The following is a 24335-nucleotide window of genomic DNA, read 5'->3' on the forward strand; positions in this document are numbered from 1 at the left end:
AATCGGCGCAGGAAGGCTCGACAGATGAAATAAATATCGGAGGCTGCGCGCATCGCACCCGTGCAGGCCGTTTACCTCCTTCGCGACATCCATCACGCCGCTCCTTCTGCTCCTCTTACTCCGAGGCCTCCTGGTCCCGAGAGGGCATCCAGGCCGAGTTCATAACACGCAAGCGAGCGGGTCGACGGCGGTCCCGTTGGTGGGGGAGGTACAAAAAAAAAAATGTAATTTCAAGCCGCCCCAGAGGTCAGCGCAGTGGAGCGGCTGCAACCATCCATCAGATAAATCAGCTTTAAGGCCAAAGCAATCCACTTAGTGGCTGCTCTTGCTGACATGCGCTCGCCTCCATTGTTCTACAAACAAACATGGCGGCCGGCTGGCGATGGTCTTCACGTGAGTGAGATGATTTTCTGAATGAACCACTGATTTTTTTTTTCATCCCTTTATTAAGAAGACTGTGCAATTGCACAAACAAATTGGTTAAGATTGCGTTACTAGTTTGGTCTGTAACATCAAACTGATCTGTGTTATTTTCAAAATAAAAGCAGATGTTTGTGAATGTCTTATTTTGACTCAACACAAAGATAATCAGTCTGCTTTCAGTATTGTAACAGCTGTTGAAAATGGAGACCCTGCCTGGTGGCCAAACTCTCCTATTTTGAATCCCTGACGCATTTAAAAACAGAGATCTCACATTCTGACAGCTGAATTTTTTCGAATAAATTTTGTAACAGCTGTTTAAAAATAGGGACCTTACTCGGAGACCAATCTCTTGCTTGAAACCCTACTTTGAAGCAATTAGGTCTTCAAAACCTGAGGTCATACATTTGGACAGCTGATTTTTTTCAACCAATTTTGTAACAGCTGTTTAAAAATCATGACCCTGCTTGTAGGCCAAACTCTTCCTTGAAACCCTAATTTGAAGCCCTTGACGCCTTGAAAACCGGCGGTCACACATTCTGACAGCTGAATTTTTCAACTCAATTTTGTAACAGCTGATCAAAATTGTGAACCTACTCGGAAGCCAATCTCTTGCTTGAAACCCTACTTTGAAGCCATAAGGTCTTCAAAACCAAAGGTCATACATTCGGACAGCTGATTTTTTCAACCAATTTTGTAACAGCTGTTTAGAAATCATGACCCTGCCTGACGCCAATCTCTCGCTTGAAACCTTACATTGAAGGCCTTCAAAATACATCCTGACGGCTGAATTTTTCAACCAATTTTGTAACAGCTGTTAAAAAAAAAAAAATCATGACCCTGCCTGTAGGCCAACAATTCCCTTGAAACCCTACTTTGAAGCCCTGATGCCTTGAAAACCAAAAGTCACTCATTCTAATGGTTGAATTTTTCAATTTAGTCATGTACCGGTAACAGCTGTTAAAATTTGTTACCCTTCCTCGAGGCCATTAATTCTCTCCCGATCCCTATCAGTCCAGTCCCCTGTATTTACTTAGCATACTGTACCCTGATTAAAAAAAAAACATTAGCTTTAAGCTGCAACTACAAATTTGGGAGAAAAAAACATTTTACTCACTGTCACTTGTAGTCAATGTCTGTTTTTACATTTTGAACTCTTTATGTATTGATGAAAAACACTAAGCTAAAGAGAATGCACCGCACATTTCTTAATTTACAGGCTAACATTTAGCCTCGCCATCTTTTGTTCAGCTAACGCAGGGACACCTGGAACTCATATTACTTACGTTGGCTCGCCGCGCTCTACTAATGATTTTACATAATCTGCAATCTGGGCTACCGTGTGCCTTGAACTCGCCGCGGGACGCCTAGCCTAGCGCTACTCAGCCTGAAAAGATCCTGATTCTTGTCGTATGGCTGATTTATTTTTCCTCCGTTGACTTAAATTATTCATCGGGAATCCTCGGCGCTGCATGCTGCGCCTCTTAATAAGTCATTAAGGGCTATCAAGGGAAAAGCTGATTAGCAACGCACAATGACTTAGCTTAGCTCGGCTGCGGGGCTGCCTTGTATCTACGCTACTGTTCTGATTTATCTGAACCTCAGCTTTCTTGCACTTAACTACAATACAAACAGTATTTTCTATGCGTTCCATGCCCGCAATTTGGTTTTCATGTTCAAATAACATTTACAATGTTTTTAAGATATGTATTTTTTTTTTAAGTGTGTTTTAACAAATGTATTGAAAGTCAGCAAATGTTCGCTCAACATCATAGATTTTCACCATATTTAATCTGGGTTCTATTTTACTTTTTGCTGCCTCGATTGAGCATTCCTGCAGTTTTCAGGCGCCATTAGCCACCTTTTAGCACTCAGAAAAGCAATGCTTGACGCTCATGAATTTTCTATGTAAAGAATCCCGCCGCTGCCCACCTCCATCTTCTGTTGCGTCATTACGTATTCCGTTACTTTTTAATCCGTCCGCACACACTCTTCAGGAATGTTAATCTGCAGGAGGTCCTCGCTCAGGGATTACGAGTACGACCGCCATCGCCACGCTCGATCTTTACAGGGCAGAAAGATGAGGTTTACCCATTTGTCAACATGTTTTGAGGTTTCCCCTTATGTTGCTCAGTCCTAACTTAAAACAGCTTCTTCTTGTTGCTCTTTTTAGCATCAAAATGCTGCTATTCTTGTTTTTAAGATGTCAAAAATGCTTCTTCTGACATCAAAGTTCTGCTTCTGTCGTGATTCACACCTCAGAATTCTGTTTTTGTTGTTACTACTGGTTTTCTTATTGTTTAGCTCTTCAACCTGCTGCTTCGCTTGTTCGTTAGCCCTCAAACTGCTCTTGTAGTTTAGCTATCAAACAGTAGCTAAATCTTCAAACTATTGTTTCTCAAGTTTAGGCTTCTTTCGTGTTCGTTAGCCCTCAAACAGATTATTTGCTTGTAGTTTAGCTGTCAAACTACTTCTTTCATTGTTGTTTAGGCCTCACAATTCAGATTTTGTTGTTTAGCAGTTAGCCTGCTAATTCTGTTGTGCATTAGCTAAGTCTCCAAACTGTTGCTTCTCTTTTTTAGGCTTCTAATTTGTTCTTTAGTCTTCAAGCTGCTTCTTTTCTTCTAGTTTCGCCGTCAAACTACTTTTGTTGTGGTTTCGGCCTCAAAATACTGAATTTGTTGTTTAGCCGTTAGCCTGCTAATTCTGTTGTCATTTAGCTAAGTCTCCAAACTGTTGCTTCTTTTGTTTAGGCTTCTACTTTGTTCTTTAGCCCTCAAGATGCTTATTTTCTTCTAGTTAAGCTGTCAAACTGCTTCTTTTGTTGTTTTTGTCTCAAAATTCTGCTTTTGTTGTTGACGGGGCCTTAAAATTATTTGTCCATTGTTGTTTGGATCTCAAACTACAACATTGATTATTCTGTTGTGTATGTCGCAAACTGCTGTTTCCTTTGTAGTTAAAACATCAAACTGCAGCTTCGTTTTATTGTTCTTTGGGCCCCGTACTGCTGCTTTTCTTGTTGTTTCGGCTGTATCTCTTGTTGATTAGCCCGTCATAAATTTCTGATTTTATTTTAGTTGAGATAGTTTTAGGCCTTAAAATGTCTGCTTTTCTTGTTTATTTTTTTTAGGCCTCAAAGTAAAAAATAAATAAATTCCATTGCTTACAATTCAACTGCTTTTTTTCTTTTGTTTTTATGCCTAAACTGCTTCAGTGTACAGTATAAAGAACATGGTTCTAGACCTGTTCCATATAAAAATTAGACGTGAAATCATAGATGTGAAGTGGTGTTTTTTTTCTTCTTTTTTTTTACATAATGCAAGCCTGTTGGCCATCGCCATGGTAACAAAGAAAAGTAATGGCTTATTGTTGCTTACTCTTTCTTTCCATCTGGCCTTTGATCCGCATGACAAGAAAAGACGGCGGCATAATTGAAGATTTTGCGGCATGACTCCGGCGGGTCGACAGCTCTCTCTAATGAAAGTCCTGTGCGGGCGGGCTCGATAAATAAGTTAAAACAATTGTCACACTTTGGACACAAATAAAGAGGAGGCATGAATAAATGAAAGTGCAGCCTGGCCTTTAACGTGAGAAAAGCTTTGTGGCACCTTGCAACTTTTTGGCACTTGCTTGGCGGCAGCAGGGAAATGAGATGCAATAAAGAAAGTTAATATCCTGAGAAATGTATTAATGTCATTAATCATCTGTACACGCGTTAGATTAGAGAAGCCTTTTAAAAAAATATATTATTCACCACAACTCATCACTTTTGTTTATGTTGAGTTCACAATTTTTTATTTTATTTTTTATTTTTTTAATATAAGCTTTCGAAGCTATTTCCGTCCGGAGATATTTTTTCCGCATCATTTGTCGACTTGTGCTGGGATCCAACACGGTGCTGATGTGCTGCGTCATAAAGAAAAATAAATAGATAAGAATAAATAAATAGCACATACAATTCACATATAAGACTACACGTCAAATTCCCCTCCTTAACTTCACATCTGACTTCACATTTATTCTATTAACTTCTTTGTCTTTAAAGTTGAAGGAAAAACTTGAGACCAAAATGAATGAAGTTTGCATTTGTGAAGTTGATCTAAATGAGGAGCGTTTGTTTGCCTTGATGATTGTCTGCGTCTTCTCGTTTGACACGTAAGGAGCAAGCGCAGATGAATGAGGTTGTCATGTTCCATAAGACCGAAAAAAAACAAACGTGTACAGATCGATGATTTGCCGCACGGTCGGGAGACGCTCGTCACGTCGACACTCGGCGGCTGACCCACTTCCGCTCAAGAGTGTCATCTCTTTGAAGGCGACGGCGCCGGGGGAAGCGCCGTCGCCCGTCTGCCACCGGCAGGTTGGCAAGCTGTCGCTAGCGTGATGAAGACGCGCGCGGCGCCACCTGGGGGTTTGGAGGTGAGGCCGCGGGTACCGCGGCAATACGCCTGACTTGTGTTTTTGTAAACATGGAGAATGATTTAGTTTTTCGATGAATTTTGGGTACACGTTTTTGCAAACATCAAAGACAATAAAACATCGGGGTTTTGTAAACATTAACGTGTAAGCATCAAAGCCATTTTAATGTTAACAAAGAGACAAGCTGTGTTTTTTTTTTAAACGTCAAAAACAATTGTTACACGTTTTTGTAAATACAGTTTCAGAGACAATTTTGTCTCTCTTCATTGAACTTGAAGTGGTTTCTTAAACATCAGACATATTAGCCGTGATGAATTTAAATAATGTGTTTTTGTAACATCAAAGACAATTTAGTGTTCAACCTAAAATGTTGTAAATGTCAAAGACAACATAATGTTGACAAATTTAGGTCGTGTTCAAATAACCTAACGTAAGGTATATTGTAAACATCAAGGGCTATTTGTCGTCTTCATAGAACCTGTAATATTTTTCGTAATGTCTAGGAAGATTTTCGAAGTTGTAAACATCAATATATCACTTTTGGTTCCTAAGAGCATAATGTGTTTTCATAACCCATTAAATTCTCCATTGAGCCAAATCTGTGTGTGTTTACAGAAACATCAAAGACGATTAAGTCTTCAGTAACCCATACTTGTTTTTATAAAATAATCAACAAAACCTGCAGCGAAACCACAATTTCAACCTGCTGCTTTTTCTTTTTTTTTTCATTTGTCAACGAGGATTGATGACCTGTTTCATGTTGTAAGTGTGCCTGGATGGATGGAAAAAAGCCTCAAAAAGCTTCCTAGTGTGCGCGAGCCGACAGATGAGAGGTTTTTCATCAATATTTGAACAAAGCACTGCGGCATCTTTCTGCTGTTAAGCAGGAGAAACAGAAAGATCATCGCCGCAGACGTCGTTGCCGTTGCGACGTTGGCGTCCTGAGGAGACGCTGGAAAAGTTTCTTAAAACAATGTCAGGTCAAATCTCGCTTGAATTTTCTCCCGCTGTAGTTAGACACAAAGTTTCCCCAAACACAGCGCGTCAGTTTTGTAACCTTTTACAACTGACGCCGAAACATGAGGACGACAATTTGATTATTTGACTGGAAGGAGGACACCCGCGACGAGTTAGCTCTAAACCGAGATTTGCAGCCATCCTAAAAACATACGCACACAGTTAAGCATTAAAATAACCTAATTTGCTTCTTCTTCTTTTTTTTTGTCAATAATTTTGTGTCTCAATTAGCCTAAGATACACGTGTTTGTAACATCAGAGGATACAGTCCCAAACTAGCCTAATATGCTTATTTTGGGGAAATATCAAAGACATTTTAGCATTCAACAAACCTGATGTAAATTGTTTGCTAACATTAAACAATTTATTAAACGATTTAATCTTCAGTCAACTTATTGTATATGTGTTCTTAAACATCAAATACAATACAACGCCCCTAACATATGAGGGTTTTCAAAACTCAAAAGACGTGAATCTGGCATGTTAGCCAAGTGGGCTAACGGTATATAAGGTTGTGGCTAAGATTAGCACTAGCATCAATTTGACAGGTTTAAAGGCAGAGTTTAAGGCAAGCATGTCCATGACACCCAGAAAAAGTTGTAACTCCAGTTGGAGACCGCGTTGCCTCGCTGAGCCAACACATTCACATTTGCGAGCCGTTTTCCTCTCGTTTTTTTTTTTTTTTTGAAGGGCTTTGCGACATCGTCGTAGCAGATGCTCACGCTCACTCACCTCCACCGCCCACCGCATCCATCTGCCCGGGCGTAAGGAGCGTTTAATCGATGCAGTGTTGACAAACGCCACCCCGTTTGCCGCCTGTTTGCGCTGGCGTCGGCCTGCGACTCAACGTTTCTGCGGGGGCAGCTGCATGACGCTAACCGCTAACCAGCGCGGTGCAAATGTTACGGCGAAAAAACAAAATGTCCGTTCGTTTTTAATTAGTGGGGATGTTTTGTTATTTATTCATAGGCCTGCTAACCCACTTCGTCCTCGTTTTTAGAACGTGGTCTTCAGCGGAATACTTTATTTTGTAGATGGATAGATAGAATCAGACACTTTAGTGTAGCAATTTAGACATGTTTTGAAAATGAATGAAAATGTGAAAAAAAAAATTGGGTTGTTCTAACTTCATAAGTTTTCATTCACATCAAAGGCAATTTAGAGTCAACTTGTGCGCGTTTTTACTGAACGTCAAAAACGATTACAAGTCTTTAACGAAACTTGTTTTTGTAAACATAAAAGACAATTTAGTGTTTAACTTACAGAATGATATTCTTGTAAACGTCAGTCTTCAATTTATCAGATAATACGACTCAAGTGCTATTCATGCTAACATGCTAAGGAAACATGTGTGGAATGGTAGTAGCGTCAATGGCAAACCTTATATAAGCTGATTGTATTATGTATTATGTTGCCGCAACCCCCCCCCCCCCCAAACCAGAGCGACTGCCCACCCCTGGGAGTGTGCGGTCTCAAGCTAATTAAAACACGCCGAGTGTTAATGAGCACACGTGTAATCATCACATCACAAGCTAACATCTGTCTTTCAGCGCAACATCTTTTGCGTTAGTATTCAGGGTTCTCCGCCATTTTGTTCACCCTTTGATGTATTTTTTTTTCCCTCACAAGTTTGATGGCCTTCGACGCAGCGACCGCTCCCTCTGAGACTAACCTAAATCTACCACTTCAAGTGGGACCGCCAGTGAGCGTTATGAATGAGTCATGTGAGTGGATGTCGCGTGTCGCATGATATCATTGCTTGGAGTGTGTGTGAGAATGCGTTTGTGAGCGTGTGTGTGTGTGTGTGTTTGTGTGTGGGTATCTACGGGTTGAAAGGTCATTTTGACTGAGTGAAGACAACGTGCGGCCTCTGTAGAGACGACAAAGTGCTAGTTCAAGTTGCGGCCATTCCTCCATTATATCCCTGCCCAAGCTTTAGGGTTAGTTCATCCAACGAGTTCAAGATAAACACCTCCTTTCCGCTTCCTGTTTGACTCTTGAGGAGGCTGCACATTCCCTGTTGTTTTTATCGAATCTGTCATTGAACTATCCTATTGATTTTTAATGTCCTAGTGATTTTTTTTTTTTTCAAGCCTGGTGGCCAAGGTAGCGGAGATCAATGGTGACTTTAATACGTTTCCTGACACCTCACCATCTGTCTTCATCAAACCGCGGGAATAATTGCTCTGTGATGGCAAGAATTCGATTGATTTTTTCCCCCCAAAAAATACTGCCCATTCATGATAGACTTTACGTTAGCGTCAGTCGCGTCTCGTCCAGTCATGGTCGTCTGCTCACCTTTCTGTCTGTCTGCGTTTGCACTTGAGTCCTGTTTCCCTGCATTTGGGTCCGCCCTCCCTGAACCACTCGCGTTCCAACTTTGACAAACTCCTACTAGGGAATTCTTGAACCACTTGTTCACTGCGCATTGTACAGTATACAGAACTACAAATAACGATGATTTGGTCTCAATTTACTCCCAAATTTACATGCTAGGTTTGAATTGAAAATAAAACTGTATGTATGAATGTCAACGAGTGGCTACATGGGTTAATTATATCTACTGCCCTCTAGTGGAAGACTAGCATAGATAGTTGACCGAACATACATTAATTGTAGTAAAAAGATCATTTTCGGACCAATTGGGTGATCATATCGTGCGGCACAGTGTTTGGGAATTACTGTACTAGACAGATGGCCGATGCTAAATTGTAAAGATTGCTTTTTGCTTAACCATCTAATGTGTCACATGGGGTAAAGGTTTGCTGATCGTTTTTGAGGATTTACCATGAAAATCGGGTGCAAGGGCCTGTTAAGATGATTTGACGGCTGCTGGCTGGTCACAAGGGCGGAAGAATGTGACGGCAGCGGATTTGGGATGATGGAATTTGATAGACGGAGACGTTTAACACGTTGACAACGCGGAGGCAGCTTGACAGGCCGCGTGTCAAAAAAAAAAGCATTCGAGTCAATTGATGTCGTGCAAAGTGTTTCCGTGGCGTCTTGACTGTGATTTGATTTGATTTGATTTGATCTTCCGTGCAGGCGTCCGCGGCGAGAGCCAGCAGCATGGTCCGTCCAGCACGCTGCCGCGCTTCGTGGAGGAGCCGGTGGATGCCTACGTCATCAAGAGCAACCCCATCAAGCTGCGCTGCCAGGCCCGGCCCGCCCTGCAGATCTTCTTCAAGTGCAATGGCGAGTGGGTCCACCAGAGCCAGCACGCGTCCCGCGAGCACACCGACCTGGGAACAGGTACCAGACAAAGCTCTTTCAAAATGGCCGCAGAAGCGCACAGACCAATCAACACAGTTGGTCTTTGCTAAACATGGTTCTGACTTGTCTGACCCAAAAGGTTCATCGTTGCTGAGGCCAATTTCTTTAAATTTTCTCGTTCAGTGTTCGGGTCAGTGTTGCAGTTTCTGGTTCCAAGTTCCTCAGACAACTTCTCATTTCTCTGGTTCCTAGACTTTGTTTGTAGTTAGAGTTCAGGTTAGGCGTTAGGGTTCTAGAGCAGTTTGGAGTTTATGGTCTACTTTCTTCTCATGGATGCAGAAAACTCAGTGCTAATGTTACGGTTCTGGGGTCCTGGATCAGTATTTAGCTTAAGGGATAGCGATGACACATTAGTGGTTGTGGTTGGGGACAGGGTTAGGTTTCCTGGTGCGTTGGCTATTAGATCAAGGTTAGCTTTAGGTTAAGGGCTTAAGAGTTTTTGGCTCCTTGATACCTACTTTTCATTTCTCGTGGAAGCACTTTGAAATACACTCTAAAAAAAAAAAAGGATTTGTCAAACTTGAGTGTTTGTATTTGGCAGCGATGTTAACTCATTCACTGCCATTGACGGCTATAGACGTCAAAAATTTATTTGAACTAATTCTATTAGTTTCACATTTTTTTCCACTTTTGTTAACAAGAGTATGAAAACCTAGAAAAAAATGTATTGTACATTTAGAACAGATATAAAAATTTTAATTAATCTTGAGTTAACTAGTGATTAATTACAATTAAAAAAAATAATCGCCTGATGCCCCTAATAAAAAAAAAAGAAAAGATTATCAAAAATTAGGGACGTCAGATGATTAAATTTTGTAATTGTAATTGATCTCATGACTTCACGAGTTAACTCACGAATAATCAAAAATTGTATATCTGTTCTAAATGTACAATGAAAAAAATTCTAGGTTTTCATACTCTTTCAAAAATGTGAAACTAATGGAAATAGTTCAAATGAATTTTTGACGTCTATAGTCGTCAATGGCAGTGAATGAGTTAATTGTTTCCATCATAAGTTTGATGTGAAAATATGCCTTCAGACAAGCGGTTCTACTATAAGGATTGGCACATAAGATTGTCCGAGCACGGTGCAGTCTCATAATGCAAGAAGACGGGACATCGAACCACGAAAAAAACCTTCACAGCACCAGAGTTGAATTAGGTCCAAAATTCTTTAGGATGTCATGAGATAAAAAGTTGAATCTGTGTTTTCTTGTTTATTATTTGAACTCACACGGTCCCAAAAGTTGCCGGGTTCGGCTTAATTTTCCTCACAGCACTTGTTTGGGTCGAACGTTCTTCCCCGCTCTCCCTTCATAACGAGGAGGATGTTTTCCTTCTTGTTTTGGGGATGCGGCGGCCTGCCTCGTTAATTAACGACACGGCGAGCTAATTGGAGCTGAAAAGATCCGCTTCTTCTCCAACGTGTTCTGCACCAGAACACAAAAAAAATGGTGCGAGCCGAGGCCCCCCCGCGGCGTCCGTTAAGAGGAGCAGCCTGAGATGCTTCAGCGGAGCGGACGCTAGCAAATGAATGGCAAATTAATGACATTGAGTTTGAAGAGCTAGCGTCCACAACACAAGATTTGATTCCGACTCAATTGTCCTGAGATCAATTATTTGTCCTTTGAAGTTGAATTGGACGTCCTTTAAAGACGACCGCGTTAATGCGAATCCTTATTCAAAAGATTGTCATTGTGTCTTATTTCTATCACGTAAGGTGGCTTTAATCATGAAAAACTAGTGAGGCGCGCTGTCACATTTGTTGACTATCACTTTTTTCTTTACTCCGTGGATCATTTCCAGTTCTTCTGTTGACTTCTATCATTAATCGGGTCCGCATCTACGTTGCGTCCATTCTTAACCAAGGGCCACTTACTTTACGCTAACTATACGACGGGTGTAGTCGAGCGGGCTAAAATGCGGATTTGCCCGAGTCCGGCGAAACGCAACGAGAGCACTGCAGCAAACACGAACGAGATGTTCACTGAGAATATTTCACGAGCGGCAGCAGCTGTCAGAGTCCGAGTTAGATCATCTCTTTTAACGCGTGTTGCCTTTTAATATTTCATACGCCAGCGATGAAGACATGAACGGAGAGCCTCGCAGAGCTTTGATTCCAAGCACCTCAGGGACCACTTAAGAGGCTCCTTCTCTTCACAAGCTGCACGTGTACCTAATAATTCGGACGCTGAGAACCGTCTGGTGGTGCTAATGCAGAATGGGAATTTTTACTGTGGGAATGTTTTTTTTTTTTACATTGTATAGGTATATGAATAAGAGATGAGCAGTGGGGGAGCCGCAATGTTTTGGCCAGGGGGGAAGAACACAATTATGCGCCCACCATAAAAAAATAAAATAAAAACAACGCTGTCTGTGTGTGTGGTCCAGGAAGACGCTTTGATGGTAGGTGTTTTGAAATTGTGATGTAATGATGAACATGTGACCGTCACAGCAGAACCCGCCAACCGAGTGAGTGCGCAGTGCATCCAAATATCGACTACATTTTGTTATGTCACAGTCATATAACAAGACATTTTAATAAGTGATTATTTTTCATTTATTTTTCATTGATAATTGATATTTTCTTTAAAAGTCTACACACAACAAACAACCCATAATTACTTTTTTTGTTTAGTTTTTTTACATTTTGGCAAAATTATTAAAAACTAAAACTGAAGAAATCACATTTACATAAGCGCTGCAAAGGCTGTAGATGTGCCAAATCTGTCACATTATATTCAAGAAGACATTTCTTCTTGGGGTTTTTTTCCCCACAATCTTGAGGCAAACAAATGATTTCTTCCATTTTGGAATGTAGCTGTAATTTAACAACATTTAGCAACAACTGAAGCACAATGTACGATGGCCTATGCTAATGCTAACGGCTTGTCGTAAATGGTAGAAAACTACTCGAAAAAAATGTATCTGGCTCAAAATAATGCTTGTTATATAAACGATAAAACTGTACATTTTGACCTGTTTAATGGCCCCAGACGTGATTCTAATGCTAACCACTACTAGTCCTGTGGAGTGAAAAAGTACAGATCAACATTGTGCTTGTACCCTGAACTTGATGCCAATGCTAACTGCTAAGGCTAAAAATAGGCCTCGTTGGTAAAAATGTACTCAACAACATAGTATTTGGATATCCAACTCAATGCTAATGCAAACAGGTAGCCCTGCACGTTAAAGAAATGGACGCATGAATATTGTTTTCAAACCACAAACTCGATGCTAATGCTAGCAAATATATGGTAACAATGTACTGTGTCAACATTGTGGCTGCACTTGTTGCTAATGCTAACAGCAAGTCAAATGTAAGCCTTCTTAACTGAGGAGGTCACAGAAGGACGAAGCTTTCGCTCAGGAATCAGGAAGTGATACTCTGATGGGATGAGATAAGACCAGAAGGATGATGAGGGGATGAAAATTGATACGAAGGGAAGAAGAGAAGTGCTCCTGCACATACTCAGATGATGATGATGAAGATGATGAAGAGGATGTTTTCTTTATCTTATGAGAATAAGTGTAGTGTATTTAGTGGGAGACATTTTTTCAATTGGAAATTTGTCATAAACTAAACAAACATTATCATATTTCACTAATATTAATAATGTTGGATCCTAAATGTCACTAAAAAGCCAAAGAAAAAGCAAAATGGGCGATGAGTTTTTAGGCTAACCATTTTTCATAATTTGTCATGTACAGGATTCCAATAGTATTAACGCATTGGAATAAATACATTTAAAGGCATACAAACCCCTTTTTTTTTGCACGCTTTCAGCTGTTTTCCAAAAAATGTTGGTCAAATTCTGAACATTGAACTGTAAAGGCTGCGCATACGCTCAAAGGTAGGTTAGCGTGTTAGCAAGCTACCGTGTTAGTTTATGAATAAATGAATGAGGTGATCTACTCCTCAGTGAGCATTTAGTGCCTCCTAATCAGCACACGCTCACATTTTTGCACATTAACAAGGCAAATGAGCACTTCGGGCATTTTAATGACAGAATTAGGAAGATTTTGTGTGTCTTTATGTGTGTCACACAATCGTCTCACACACATATCTGGGACGCAGAGTGAAGATTTTATGTGGCCTGTGAAGGCAAATCATATGCATGGACTTGAAAGACAAACAATTGTAGCTCAACAAACAATTTCTTACCGGCTTCTGATCTCAAGATTAAGAAAGTTGGGAACATTTTAGGGCCGTATATCACAACTTTAAATATTCGCACAGTGTGAAAAAAAAATTCGCCAGTACGCACGTGTCATGAATCTGATGGAGATTTTGCATTTATGTGCATCTTGTACACAGAATAGGAACATTTCTAAACATTCATTAGTAAAATAGTGATCGCGCCAACTTGATGCCAATGCTAACAACTTGCTAACTACCTTAAAAAGTACATAGCCTATGAAGATTTTTCTAATATTAGTTCACTTCTATGACGCTGCTTTTTGAAAAAAACAAATGTCTAAGCCAAAGGAAAGTTTATGTATGTTTGTGTGTGTGTGTGTGTGTGTGTGCGTGTGTGTGTGTTTGCGCTGCGGGCCGTGCGAGTCACCTTGTGTGCCTGCAGCGTGACGCGCTACATCATCATCATGCATGTTGTTGTTTATTCATCAGTTTCTCTTGCATGGCCATTAATAAAGATGATGCAGCAGAGGAGGTGAGGGCAGGGCCTGCCTGCCTGCCTTCCCGCGTTGCCTCCTAGCGTGCTTTGGCTCGAGGCTCTTGTCACAACGGGGTCACGAAGCAAACAGAAGCGATATTTAGCGAGCTAATGTGTTGCTAACAATGCTAACATTTGCCTTACAGCAGTTGTGGTCGTAGCGCAGATTAGCATGAGTTAAAAGTTGAAGTTAGTCCCGTGTGTCTGCTTTAGATCCACAATTGCCCACAAGGACAGTAAACGTGTGGGTTGTATGATGATATTCCTTGGGGGAGGCAGTACTTCATAACCAAGCTAACGAATTACACTGCATGGTGCCAAACACAAATACCCTCCAGCCCATGTCAAAAACTTAGCTGGGTATTCTTACAACATAATTATCAGAAGCTAACGCTATTCTGTGCTAACACTGCATCTCTGCTTACCTTTTTGGCTTTGACATGGGATTGCTTCAGGCGGTTACTTCATTCAGAAATGAGAGGCTGGCTCGCAGGTGCATTTTGAGAAAACAGAAGGCAGACAACTAAAACTACTTTTGTTCAATTTCACACTTGGTGTGTGGGAATAGAGATCTAACTATTATGTATACAAGGCATTAAAAAGTCCGTTTTCCATAATACGTCCCTTTAAACTGTGAACAAAAAAAAGCATATTAATACATCTCCGTTAATTTCAGTCTGTATTAAATGAGTTTTTTTTTTTTATATATCAGCAGCAACAAGCCAAACGAGAGGAAGGTGGCGATTAAACACGTCCGGAAATGAAATGTGAAATCATCACATCACGCCGCATTCAAATGCATAATTGTCAGAGGAGCGATGGACATTTAAAAGCCTTCAATTACGCCTCACAATAGCTGACGAGCTTATTGGACCCACAGGAAATTGCGGCTTGGGGCCGCCGCGGGATGATGAGCGTCTGGCTGGTGAATACATTTGCCAGAATAATGGGACGCCTTTGATGGTCTAGTCACAATGACTGAGCCTGCCAGGCTGCCCTAAAGTAAAAGTACCGACTTCTGATTGTTTTCTACTCGGATGTTTGAAAATTCACAATTTCCTTGAGCGTAATAGTTTTCTTCTTCTCAACATCATAATCAAATAAGAAATCATATCTGGGCATCAGTGGAAAATGAACATGTTCTAGCCCTATATGGTGAAAATGGTCAAAAATGTTAATTCGACCCAAAACAAAATGCATGCTAATGTTAACAGCAAGCTCTATATGGTGGAAAAGTTATTAAAATTTGTGCCATCGGACACAAAAAGATATGCTAATGCTTGTCGTATATGATTAAAATTGTATCACAAAGATTGTCATTTGACCCAAAGAAAATGCATGATAATGCTAACAGCAAGCTCTATATGGTGGAAAAAAAATATCACATTATCATTCAACTGAAAAATGTATGCTAATGCTAACAGCTAGCTCTATATGGTGGAAAAGTTATTAAAATTAGTGCCATCGGACACAAAAAGATATGCTAATGCTTGTCGTATATGATTAAAATTGTATCACAAAGATTGTCATTTGACCCAAAGAAAATGCATGATAATGCTAACAGTTAGCTTTTTTTGGTGATTATCACAAACGTTGTCATCCAACACATGGAAAGCAAGCTAATGCTAACAGCTATCCCTGTGTTATATGGTGGAAAAAACATGCTAGCTAGCTTTGTATGATGAAAAAGTAATAAAAACCCACTAACGTCTGATGCAAAAAAATATGCTATAGCTAACTGCTAGCTGACCCCAAAAAATGCATGCTTATGCTAACCGATAGCTCGATGTGGTGAAAAGTAATACAAAAAAAGCAAACCACTAAGTTCTGACCCAAAACTGTATGATAATGCTAACAGCTAGCCCCATATGGCGAAAAATTATAACTTCAGCTCTGTCTGATGAAAAAAGTAGTCATGATGATCAAACATGAGGCTAATGTTAACAGTTAGCCCTGCATGCCACCGACAGGGCTGAAGATCCGCGAGGTGATGATCAACGTGTCCCGCCAGCAGGTGGAGGACTTCCACGGTCCTGAAGACTACTGGTGCCTCTGCGTTGCCTGGAGCCACCTGGGAACATCCAAAAGCCGTAAGGCATCCGTGCGGATTGCCTGTAAGTCTCAACTTTTGTTTCGTGTCTGTGTGTGTGTGTTTTTTCTGACTGGCTGAACTTCTGAAGTTTTTTTTTTTTCCCCAGACCTGAGGAAGAACTTTGAGCAGGACCCTCAAGGCTTGGAGGTACCCCTGAGCGGCATGATCGTGTTGCATTGTCGGCCACCAGATGGCGTACCCGCAGCCCAGGTACAATAATTAATCGTAGAAGTAGAAGATTAATTTGGAAAAAATATTTTTTTATTTAATGTCACAGTATATTCATTCAAATAACTTAACATGGCATGGGTGGGCAAAGCGGGAATAAATTAAAACAAATCAATACAATCAAATGCCCCACTGTGACTTACTCAGGTGTTTTGTATCAATTCCCTCTGTGAGCGTGTGTTGTTGTGTCTGACACGCGGCCTTTTTAATTTATCAACTCATGAATATCAAAATGAATTTCAATGAGGACAACAATGAGAATAGCAACGAACGCTCTCACCCGCCGTCACGCTGAGTCATGCGGCGTCACGCTGAGCCGCCGTCTGCGCTATGTCGATGTCAAAGTCGGAGGCTCGAGTTTACGCAAAAGTCAGACCTGCTGTTTCCTCTTTGATTGACAGCTACACGCTAACAACAATACTAGCAGTTATAGGGTAAAAAAAAAAAAAAAAGCAACAAATTACAGTAGCCTACATTACTGTATATCTTCTCATCAAATTTGATGCTAATGCTAACAGCCAGCCCTGTATACGTCTTCACATCACAGACTTAATGCTAATGCAAAGAGCTAGCCTTTAAGCTAACATTAACACTAGTGTAGACCCTTAGATGCCACTGCTAACAGCAAGTGCTGTATGGTAATCGTACACGTCTACATTGTCTTCTAGTGCCAAAGCCTGACGCTAAACTCGACGCTAATGTTAATAGATAGACTTGTTTAGTACAAATGGTTGACTTAATGTGAACAGCTACTTCTGTAAGGTGAAAAAGTAATCCAACATTGCTAATGCTAATAACTATCTCTGGTTCATTCAAGAAAATGAAATACGTTGCCAAGCCCTGACTTGATACTACAAAGCTAACAGCTAGGCCCCTTCCATAAGAAATGCATTGTTTTATATTTTGTCATGCTATCATGTTAGCGAGTTGTTGCTCTCCAGCCTCGTGCGTACTCTTTGTGTCGTTATCGCGTTGTTGTCAAGCAATAAAAATGAATAAAATATGAGAAGTGTCTGGAGAGGGTAGGAATGGGGACTCGCTCTCAATGAGAGGAATCTTTGTTAGTTTAGTTTAGCGGCGTGTTCGACTTGACATACTACAACATGCGATTAACATGTCATCAAAAAAACGCTTAAACTTTTAAATGTGTGTGCTTGAATGAGTTGTTTTTTATTCATTTGCCAAAGCCTGTGTTAGATGCATGTTAGCATGTTGTTACTTTGCGTTAAGTGTATTTCCTCAACCTAGTTTCGCCTCATTGACTTTTTGACTTCCTGTTCTTTTTGTGTTCTATTTTAAGGGATTTGTGCGAGACAATCCCACAGATGATATTTGTATCTTCAAACTGGCTTATGTATATAAAAAAAAAAAAAGCTAATAGAAAAAAAGAGTGTCCCGTCTTCAGTGAGACTAAAGCAGACGTAAGCTGTTTTTGCTATCAGGCGTGCTAAGCTTATTGCTGCTATCACAGCAGGGCAGCAGATAACATGCACGCCTCTTCTTTCCATTAACGTCACACAGCAGCTATAACGCCGCCGTAACGTTACGGGTGGCTTCCAGCTGGATAGCGCTAGTTGTGTCTTAAAATGCGGTTCGTCAGCAAATAAATGTCCGAACCATAAAAAAAACATAGCTGACGGCAGATAGCGGGGGGCGTGACCTCCATTGCTAATTGCTAAAAAATATCTTATCTCTAGTGTGAAGCTAATTGGCTAAATTGTAAATGTCAACAGCTAGCTGTGGAAAATAAATGTAAGTAAGTTGATGCTAATGCTATCTGCTAGCCATGTATGGTAAAAAAAATATATATATATACGTTACCATTATCTTTGGATCCCAAACATGATGCTAATGCTTACAGCTAGCTCTCTAGTGGCGTTGTGACCTCAATTGCTAAAAACGGCAGCCAGGGTGTGCGGGGGGCCGATAGAGGGGCATAACCTTTCCAACCTCACATCATGAAAAATGAAAAGAGAAAAAAAGAGAAGAGAAGCTATTTCCTACTTCTTCTGGGATTTCCTTGACTTTATGGATTATTTACTCGCACTCTGCTCTTTGTAACATGCATCAGTGCGTCTACAAGACGATAACCACAATGCGTCAGTGCAGCGCTAACGTGCTGCCATGCTACTACTTGCTACTATAGGCTATACTTTATCATTCAGCACGCACATGCTTACACACGCATACAAAACTAACACAACACACATAATCACATGATAACACATTAGAGTACATGTACCACATGATATCACATACAAATACCGACTAAAAATTAACTCATGTTAACATATTAAAACGTGCTAACACATTTTAATCCATGCAGTCATGTGCTATGTGCACATGCTAGCACAGACACATTAATAGATAAAAACATATGCTAATACATGCTAACACATCCTAACACATCCGCCCATGCTATCGCACGCTAACACATGCTTGCCCATGCAAATTACATCATTAGCATATGTTAATATGCAATCACAAGCTGGCACTGGAAAATAAATACAAACACGCACATTTATTGTCATTAGCACATGCTATGCATATTAGCACACAGGATAGTCACTAAGCTCAGACATGTTGGCACGTAGCTTAATACATAATAATGCGAACACGTTCTGACAAATATTAGCACATGCTATGCTAAAATTCTTGCATTTCCAATTTCCCATAATTATTAGAAGTGAGAGAAGTAATAGCAAGATGCACTCTTTTGTCCTACGGTTGCATTTGAGTACTTTGAACGTTGCTGTAGCTTCCATTTAAAAGCAAGGTTTTTTTTTTAACTATCGAAAAAGTCCGACATTTCCGCAGCGTTAAATATTGAATGAGAAAAGTAATAGCTCGCCCGCCCTGAAAAGACGCACGTTTTGTCCTTTGGTTGCATTTGAGTCCTCTGAGCAAAATTGCCCTTATTAGCCGCTGATATTACCCGCCGTTTAAAAAGCAATTCTTTACACAAACTCCTGCTTTGTTCCCCATGGTGACACTCTTTCTGCGGCAAAAGCTGTTGACCTTCGTCTCCGTGGCAACGCACAGCAGCATAATGTGCTCGCGCTCTTTTCCTTTTTATTGTTGTAGCAGCCCGAGACTTTTTCGATGGGAGGTACAAAGCTCCCTTCGCCGTAATTGCGTGGGTCGAAGAATAATCGAATAGCGCACGCTTGGCGGCGCCGAGCTTGATTACACCGTCAGGTGGTAAAAAAAATCAGCGGAGACAAAAACGTGATGGACGAATTCAGCAGAGCTGGCAACGCGGCCCACCAGCGGGAGCGGGAACAAAAAATATATCAAAACCGCTCTCGTGATGACGTGATTCCTGATTTATTGATTTCCTGGTGTTCTGTTATTTTCCACCTTTCAACTTGGAGTTGCTCGGAAAGAGCAAAGCAATCCCTGAGTTTGTTGGCTGCTGTGCTAATCCCTCAGCGACTGGACGCCAAACACACACGGCGCGCTCAAGCACACATCGACGCACGCGCCGGTGTACAAACATGCGGCGTTCCCAGCGGGACGGAGTTTTTAATCCTCAAATAGAGCGGCGTGAATCAGAGAGTGCTCCCCCGCGGATGAAAAGCTCCTGACGGGTAATGTCAATTTACAGCAGCGCTCAAGCGCGGAGATCGCCGTCCACGGAGCGTCCTTCATCGCGGCTTGGCAGTGCCAAAGGAGTCGTTATTTTGAGGGCTTTCAAAATTAGTGCGTGAATTTTAAGTTCATTTATAGTTTCACTCATTTTTTTAAATGCGCGATTAATGACCGCCCCTTATTTTGGAAAGCATGTACCAACGCCACGTCAAAATTTTGCAGTAATAAATTTAATAATAATGCATATATTTGTGGAGACTGGGGTCAAGTTGTATTTTATCATTTTAAAAATGCGCACAATTTCGCAAGGGACTTCATGTTCACGATTAGACAGCTTTTTATATGAGAAAAAAAAATGCACAGTGCTGTCACCAACGTCTTGCAAATGCAATTATGCCATCTAGTGGCAAAAAAATGACCTCAACACAAATCAATGTTACTCTCGTTTTTGCAGTCAAGTTCTTAATTTTAGCTCAATTTTACGATTATGAAATTACTGTATGAATGATTAAAAGATTTAGCCATGTTTCTATTAGTTTAACTTTTTTCCCACTTTTATGTTAACAAGAATATGAAAACTTGTACATTTAGAATAGATATAAAATGTGTGACTAATCGTGAGTTAACTATTGAAGTCATGCGATTAATTAAGATTTAAAAAAATAATAATCGCCTGACACCCTTCGTAAAAACTCACCAAATTTGGCAGGAATTTTCATCCTGTTGAGAATTTTAATATGGATGAGGTTGTGTGTGTAAAGCTAAAAAAAATTGTTTTTAAAATAGCTAGGAGGTGCCTTTGGAGCGTTTTGAAAATTCAGCAACATGAAATTTAGTAGGCATTAATAGACACACAAAATATCTCAAAAACCTCAAGACACACAAAGACAGCCATTTTAGTCTGAAATATCCATTATAGGTCCGCTTTGTCCATTTCAACGGTCCCAACGATTCCGTCTCCTAGCATGTACTGACTTATGGGAGATGAAAAATCAAAAAAGTCAACTCAGCAAAATTTAGTCGAGAAACCATGCCCGAAAAGACACGGGTAGCCATTTTGATTTGAATTATACATTTTTTTTTACTCTGTATTTGTGGTCTTCAGGTGGAATGGCTAAAAAACGACGAGCTTTTGAGAATCGGCGGCGGCGTTACGGACACCAAAGGTGACCACCGTCTGGCCATCCCTCAGGCGCACCTCTCCGATTCAGGAAACTACACCTGTGTCGCCAGCAACATCGTGGCCAAGCGCCGCAGCTCCACAGCCGCCGTCGTCGTCTTTGGTGAGCTAATAAAACCCTTAACTCTGCTTTTTTTTTCTCTTTTTTTTTTAAAGAGTTGTTTCCAAGTAATTTGTGTTTTATTGCTTTTCCGTGTGATTTAGTCGATAGAGACAGGCCGCAAAGCCACGGCAAGAATAAATCAGGTTCTCTCTTCTTTTTTTTTTTTTTTCGCAAAGGCCCATCAATCATTCATTTCCATAATGTTCATGATGGCCCGACGACTCGTTCTTCCCGTCTGGTGACAGCCAATGAGCTGACGCGTCACTTTGGTGACCGCAAATCACGGCCAAACATGACAGTCGCTGCCGTTGATCATCATCATCGTCTTCTCGATGAACTCTGGGGACACTTAGACAGGATTTATACTGCACTTTTTTTTCCAATTTAGTGCTTATATCCATTTTTTTTTTAACTTCTTTATGAGCATATATTTACAGAGCAGCTACGCACCAGAGTCGAAGTAAACAAAAGTTACGTTAATCATGCTGTGTCGTTTAGCTTGGTCTGGGTTGAATTCCTGCTATGGGTTTCAAAAGCAGCTCCTTAATGTCTGTATATTTAAATCATATTTAGTGTTTATACATCTATAATGTACAATGTGTATATCATATTTAATGCGTATATGCCTCTAGGGATAGACTGATCATCGGCCGGGCCGATTATCTGTGCCGATATTTGGTATTTTTACCTTTTACGAATCTATTCTTTATATATTTAAAATTCAAAGGGAAAGCTTCAAAGTGTTTACAATTTGAAACGCTTTAACAAATATGCTTAACTCATTCACTGCCATTGACGGCTATAGACGTAAAAAAATTATTGGAACTTTTTCGATTAGTTTCACATTTTTTTCCAAAAAGTATGAACAATTTTTAATAATCTTTTCTTTTCTTTTTTTTAATTAGGGGCATCAGGCGATTAACATTTTTAATTGTAATCAATCACATGACTTCACTAGTTAACTCACAATTAATCACAAACGTTATATCTGTTCTAAATATACAATATTTTTTTCTCGGTTTTCATACTCTTGTTGAAAAAAGTGAGGAAAAATGTGAAACCAATGGAAATAGTTCGAATGAATTGCAGTGAATGAGTTAATGGCAGCAACGTTATTTTTAAAATTTTGACGCTAATATTTTCTCTTTTACTGCAAATGAATATCGGCTTGAAATATCGGTTATTGGCTAATGATAATTGATATCGGTGTCAGCCCTGAAAAAAACATCAACATTTGCCTCATATTTAAAGTCCTTATGTTTTTAATGTACCACATTTACCGTATTATTCGTACAATAAATTGCTCCAGTCAAAAAAATGCATCTTGAAAAAGGAAGAAAAACATGTACAGTATAAGTCGCTGCTAAATATTACCGTAGTCAAATTTATTTGGGAAACTTTTATACATTTTATAAAAACAATTGGAGGTGGTCACCTTCATAAAGAAGAATGCTCCAAAAACATTTGCCAACCGTCTGAAGAAAATAAAAGTAGTAGTAGTCATGGCAACTAAAGTATTTCTAGTTTAGCATACGTCTTCCGCCAAAAATCTGATATTTTATATTTATTTTATGTAATTGTAATTTAATCATCTTTTCATGACTTTATTGTCATTTAGTGAACGGTGGCTGGTCATCATGGAGCGATTGGTCGCCGTGCAACGTGCGTTGCGGCCGCGGCCTCCACAAGCGCTCGCGCACGTGCACCAACCCGGCACCGCTCAACGGCGGCTCCTTCTGTGACGGCGCGTCGGTGCAGAAGAGCGCCTGCACTTCGCCGTGTCCAGGTAACGCGCCATCGACATCGACAACGACGCAACGTTAGCCTAGCTTATATGCTAATATTGTCATTTATTGCGATCCGCTCAGTGGACGGTGGTTGGGGCACGTGGACCGAGTGGTCGGCGTGCACAGGCGACTGCGAGAGGAGGCGGAGCCGCGAGTGCACGGCGCCTGAACCCAAGCACGGCGGCCGGCTGTGCGACGGTGTGGCGTTGGCTACCGACAACTGCACCGGAGGCCTCTGCACACAAAGTGAGAGCGACGACTGTATATGGAAGTTGATAAAAACGGCCGCGTTTAGCCTAAAACTAAACATGTGCGTGTGTTTTCAGATGGAAAATTGCTGCGTGACGCCAAACCGCAAGGTGAGCTTTTTGTGTGTGTGGGGATCAAAAGAAGCCCCAGAGAAATTAATTACAAAAAATACAAATCCTTGGGACTAATAATAATAAATTGGGTGAGGTCTCCTGTAGGGGTGTGCCAAAAAATGGATTCTCATAAGAATCAGAATCGATTTTAAATGTGTCAAAATTGTCTGTTTGTGTGTGCCTTCATTGGGAGCGCTGTTCATGTTGTACCTGATTTGGCCACTTAGGGGCAGTGTGGTTCGGCGCATTTTGATACGTTTGTATGAATAGCCCTTCTTCTGAGTGATAAAAGTGCCGTGAGTGGCCCGCTAGTTAGCATTAGCGAGTCAGAGTAGATCATGGCGATTCTTTGCACATCTATAAATTAAAGCAGAAATAATTGTCAGTCAAATCATTTTGACTTAAAATCGTTCTGAAACGGAAATTGATTGTGAATCGAATCGCAGACCCAAAAATCGAACCGTGAGACAGTCAAATCAAAGATTCCCACCCCTGGTCTCCTGAATGTATCTGATGGGAACTTCTTAGTTCCAGGAACAGCAATTACCAAGAACTAAAAGTTTCAGAAAAATCTTGAGAGAAACAGCGTAGTTTGACTAGAACTAATAATTTTAGAGGATCCTTACGTAGGAACTGGTTTCAGTTTCTTACAGTTCCAGGAAGTAAAAATCGCAAGAGCAAAAACTTCCAGTGAGTTTAGGTGTGAAAGGGGCTTGAGAGTCTTTGTAGCGACTTCTCCTCACTTTGTCCTCAGCTTTGTTTTAGTTTGTCCCAAACTTTGCGAGCCCCCAATTAACCTGCCAGTGGAAAAATGTTAATGAGCTTTCTTTATTTTTCCCATTTTGCGCTCCGTCCTGCTGAGAGGATTTCTCCCAATGTCTCTCTTGGATCTTGTTATCTACATGTAACAAGCCAGCAGCCCGTTGGTGCTCGGTCCTTGGTCCTCGTTTCTGCTTTGGACAAGATACAGTTTTGTCATTGCGCATTTTGTACGAAAATCACTGAATTGCACACAAAGCGTTTTGTCTGTTTTTTGTTGTGTTTCTTTCAGGAACCTCCTCAAAGTTCTTGTCTTTGCAAGAGGATCTCCCTTACTCATACTCGCTACTTTTACCTCATTACGTCACTCAATCGCTGGTAGTAATTACTCCGTTAAAACATTTTTTTTAAACATTAATAAATAAAAT

General features: G+C 40.6%; 1 protein-coding gene across 1 annotated transcript in view; it reads left to right on the forward strand.

Annotated features, from left to right (window-relative positions):
* The window catches only part of LOC147161626 (netrin receptor UNC5D-like), a 115494-nt gene that overhangs the window by 79930 nt on the left and 11229 nt on the right, over window positions 1-24335 (forward strand). The window contains exons 5-11 of the mRNA XM_086096818.1: window positions 8902-9108; window positions 15776-15919; window positions 16004-16107; window positions 20822-20999; window positions 22618-22785; window positions 22868-23032; window positions 23113-23145. Coding sequence (XP_085952944.1) covers window positions 8902-9108; window positions 15776-15919; window positions 16004-16107; window positions 20822-20999; window positions 22618-22785; window positions 22868-23032; window positions 23113-23145 — 999 coding nt within the window. The remainder of the gene's footprint in view (window positions 1-8901; window positions 9109-15775; window positions 15920-16003; window positions 16108-20821; window positions 21000-22617; window positions 22786-22867; window positions 23033-23112; window positions 23146-24335) is intronic.

This window comes from Leptonotus elevatus, chromosome 15 (genome assembly GCF_054856555.1).
Source record: "Leptonotus elevatus isolate MCC_2025b chromosome 15, RoL_Lele_1.0, whole genome shotgun sequence".
Taxonomy (NCBI): Eukaryota; Metazoa; Chordata; class Actinopteri; order Syngnathiformes; family Syngnathidae; genus Leptonotus; species Leptonotus elevatus.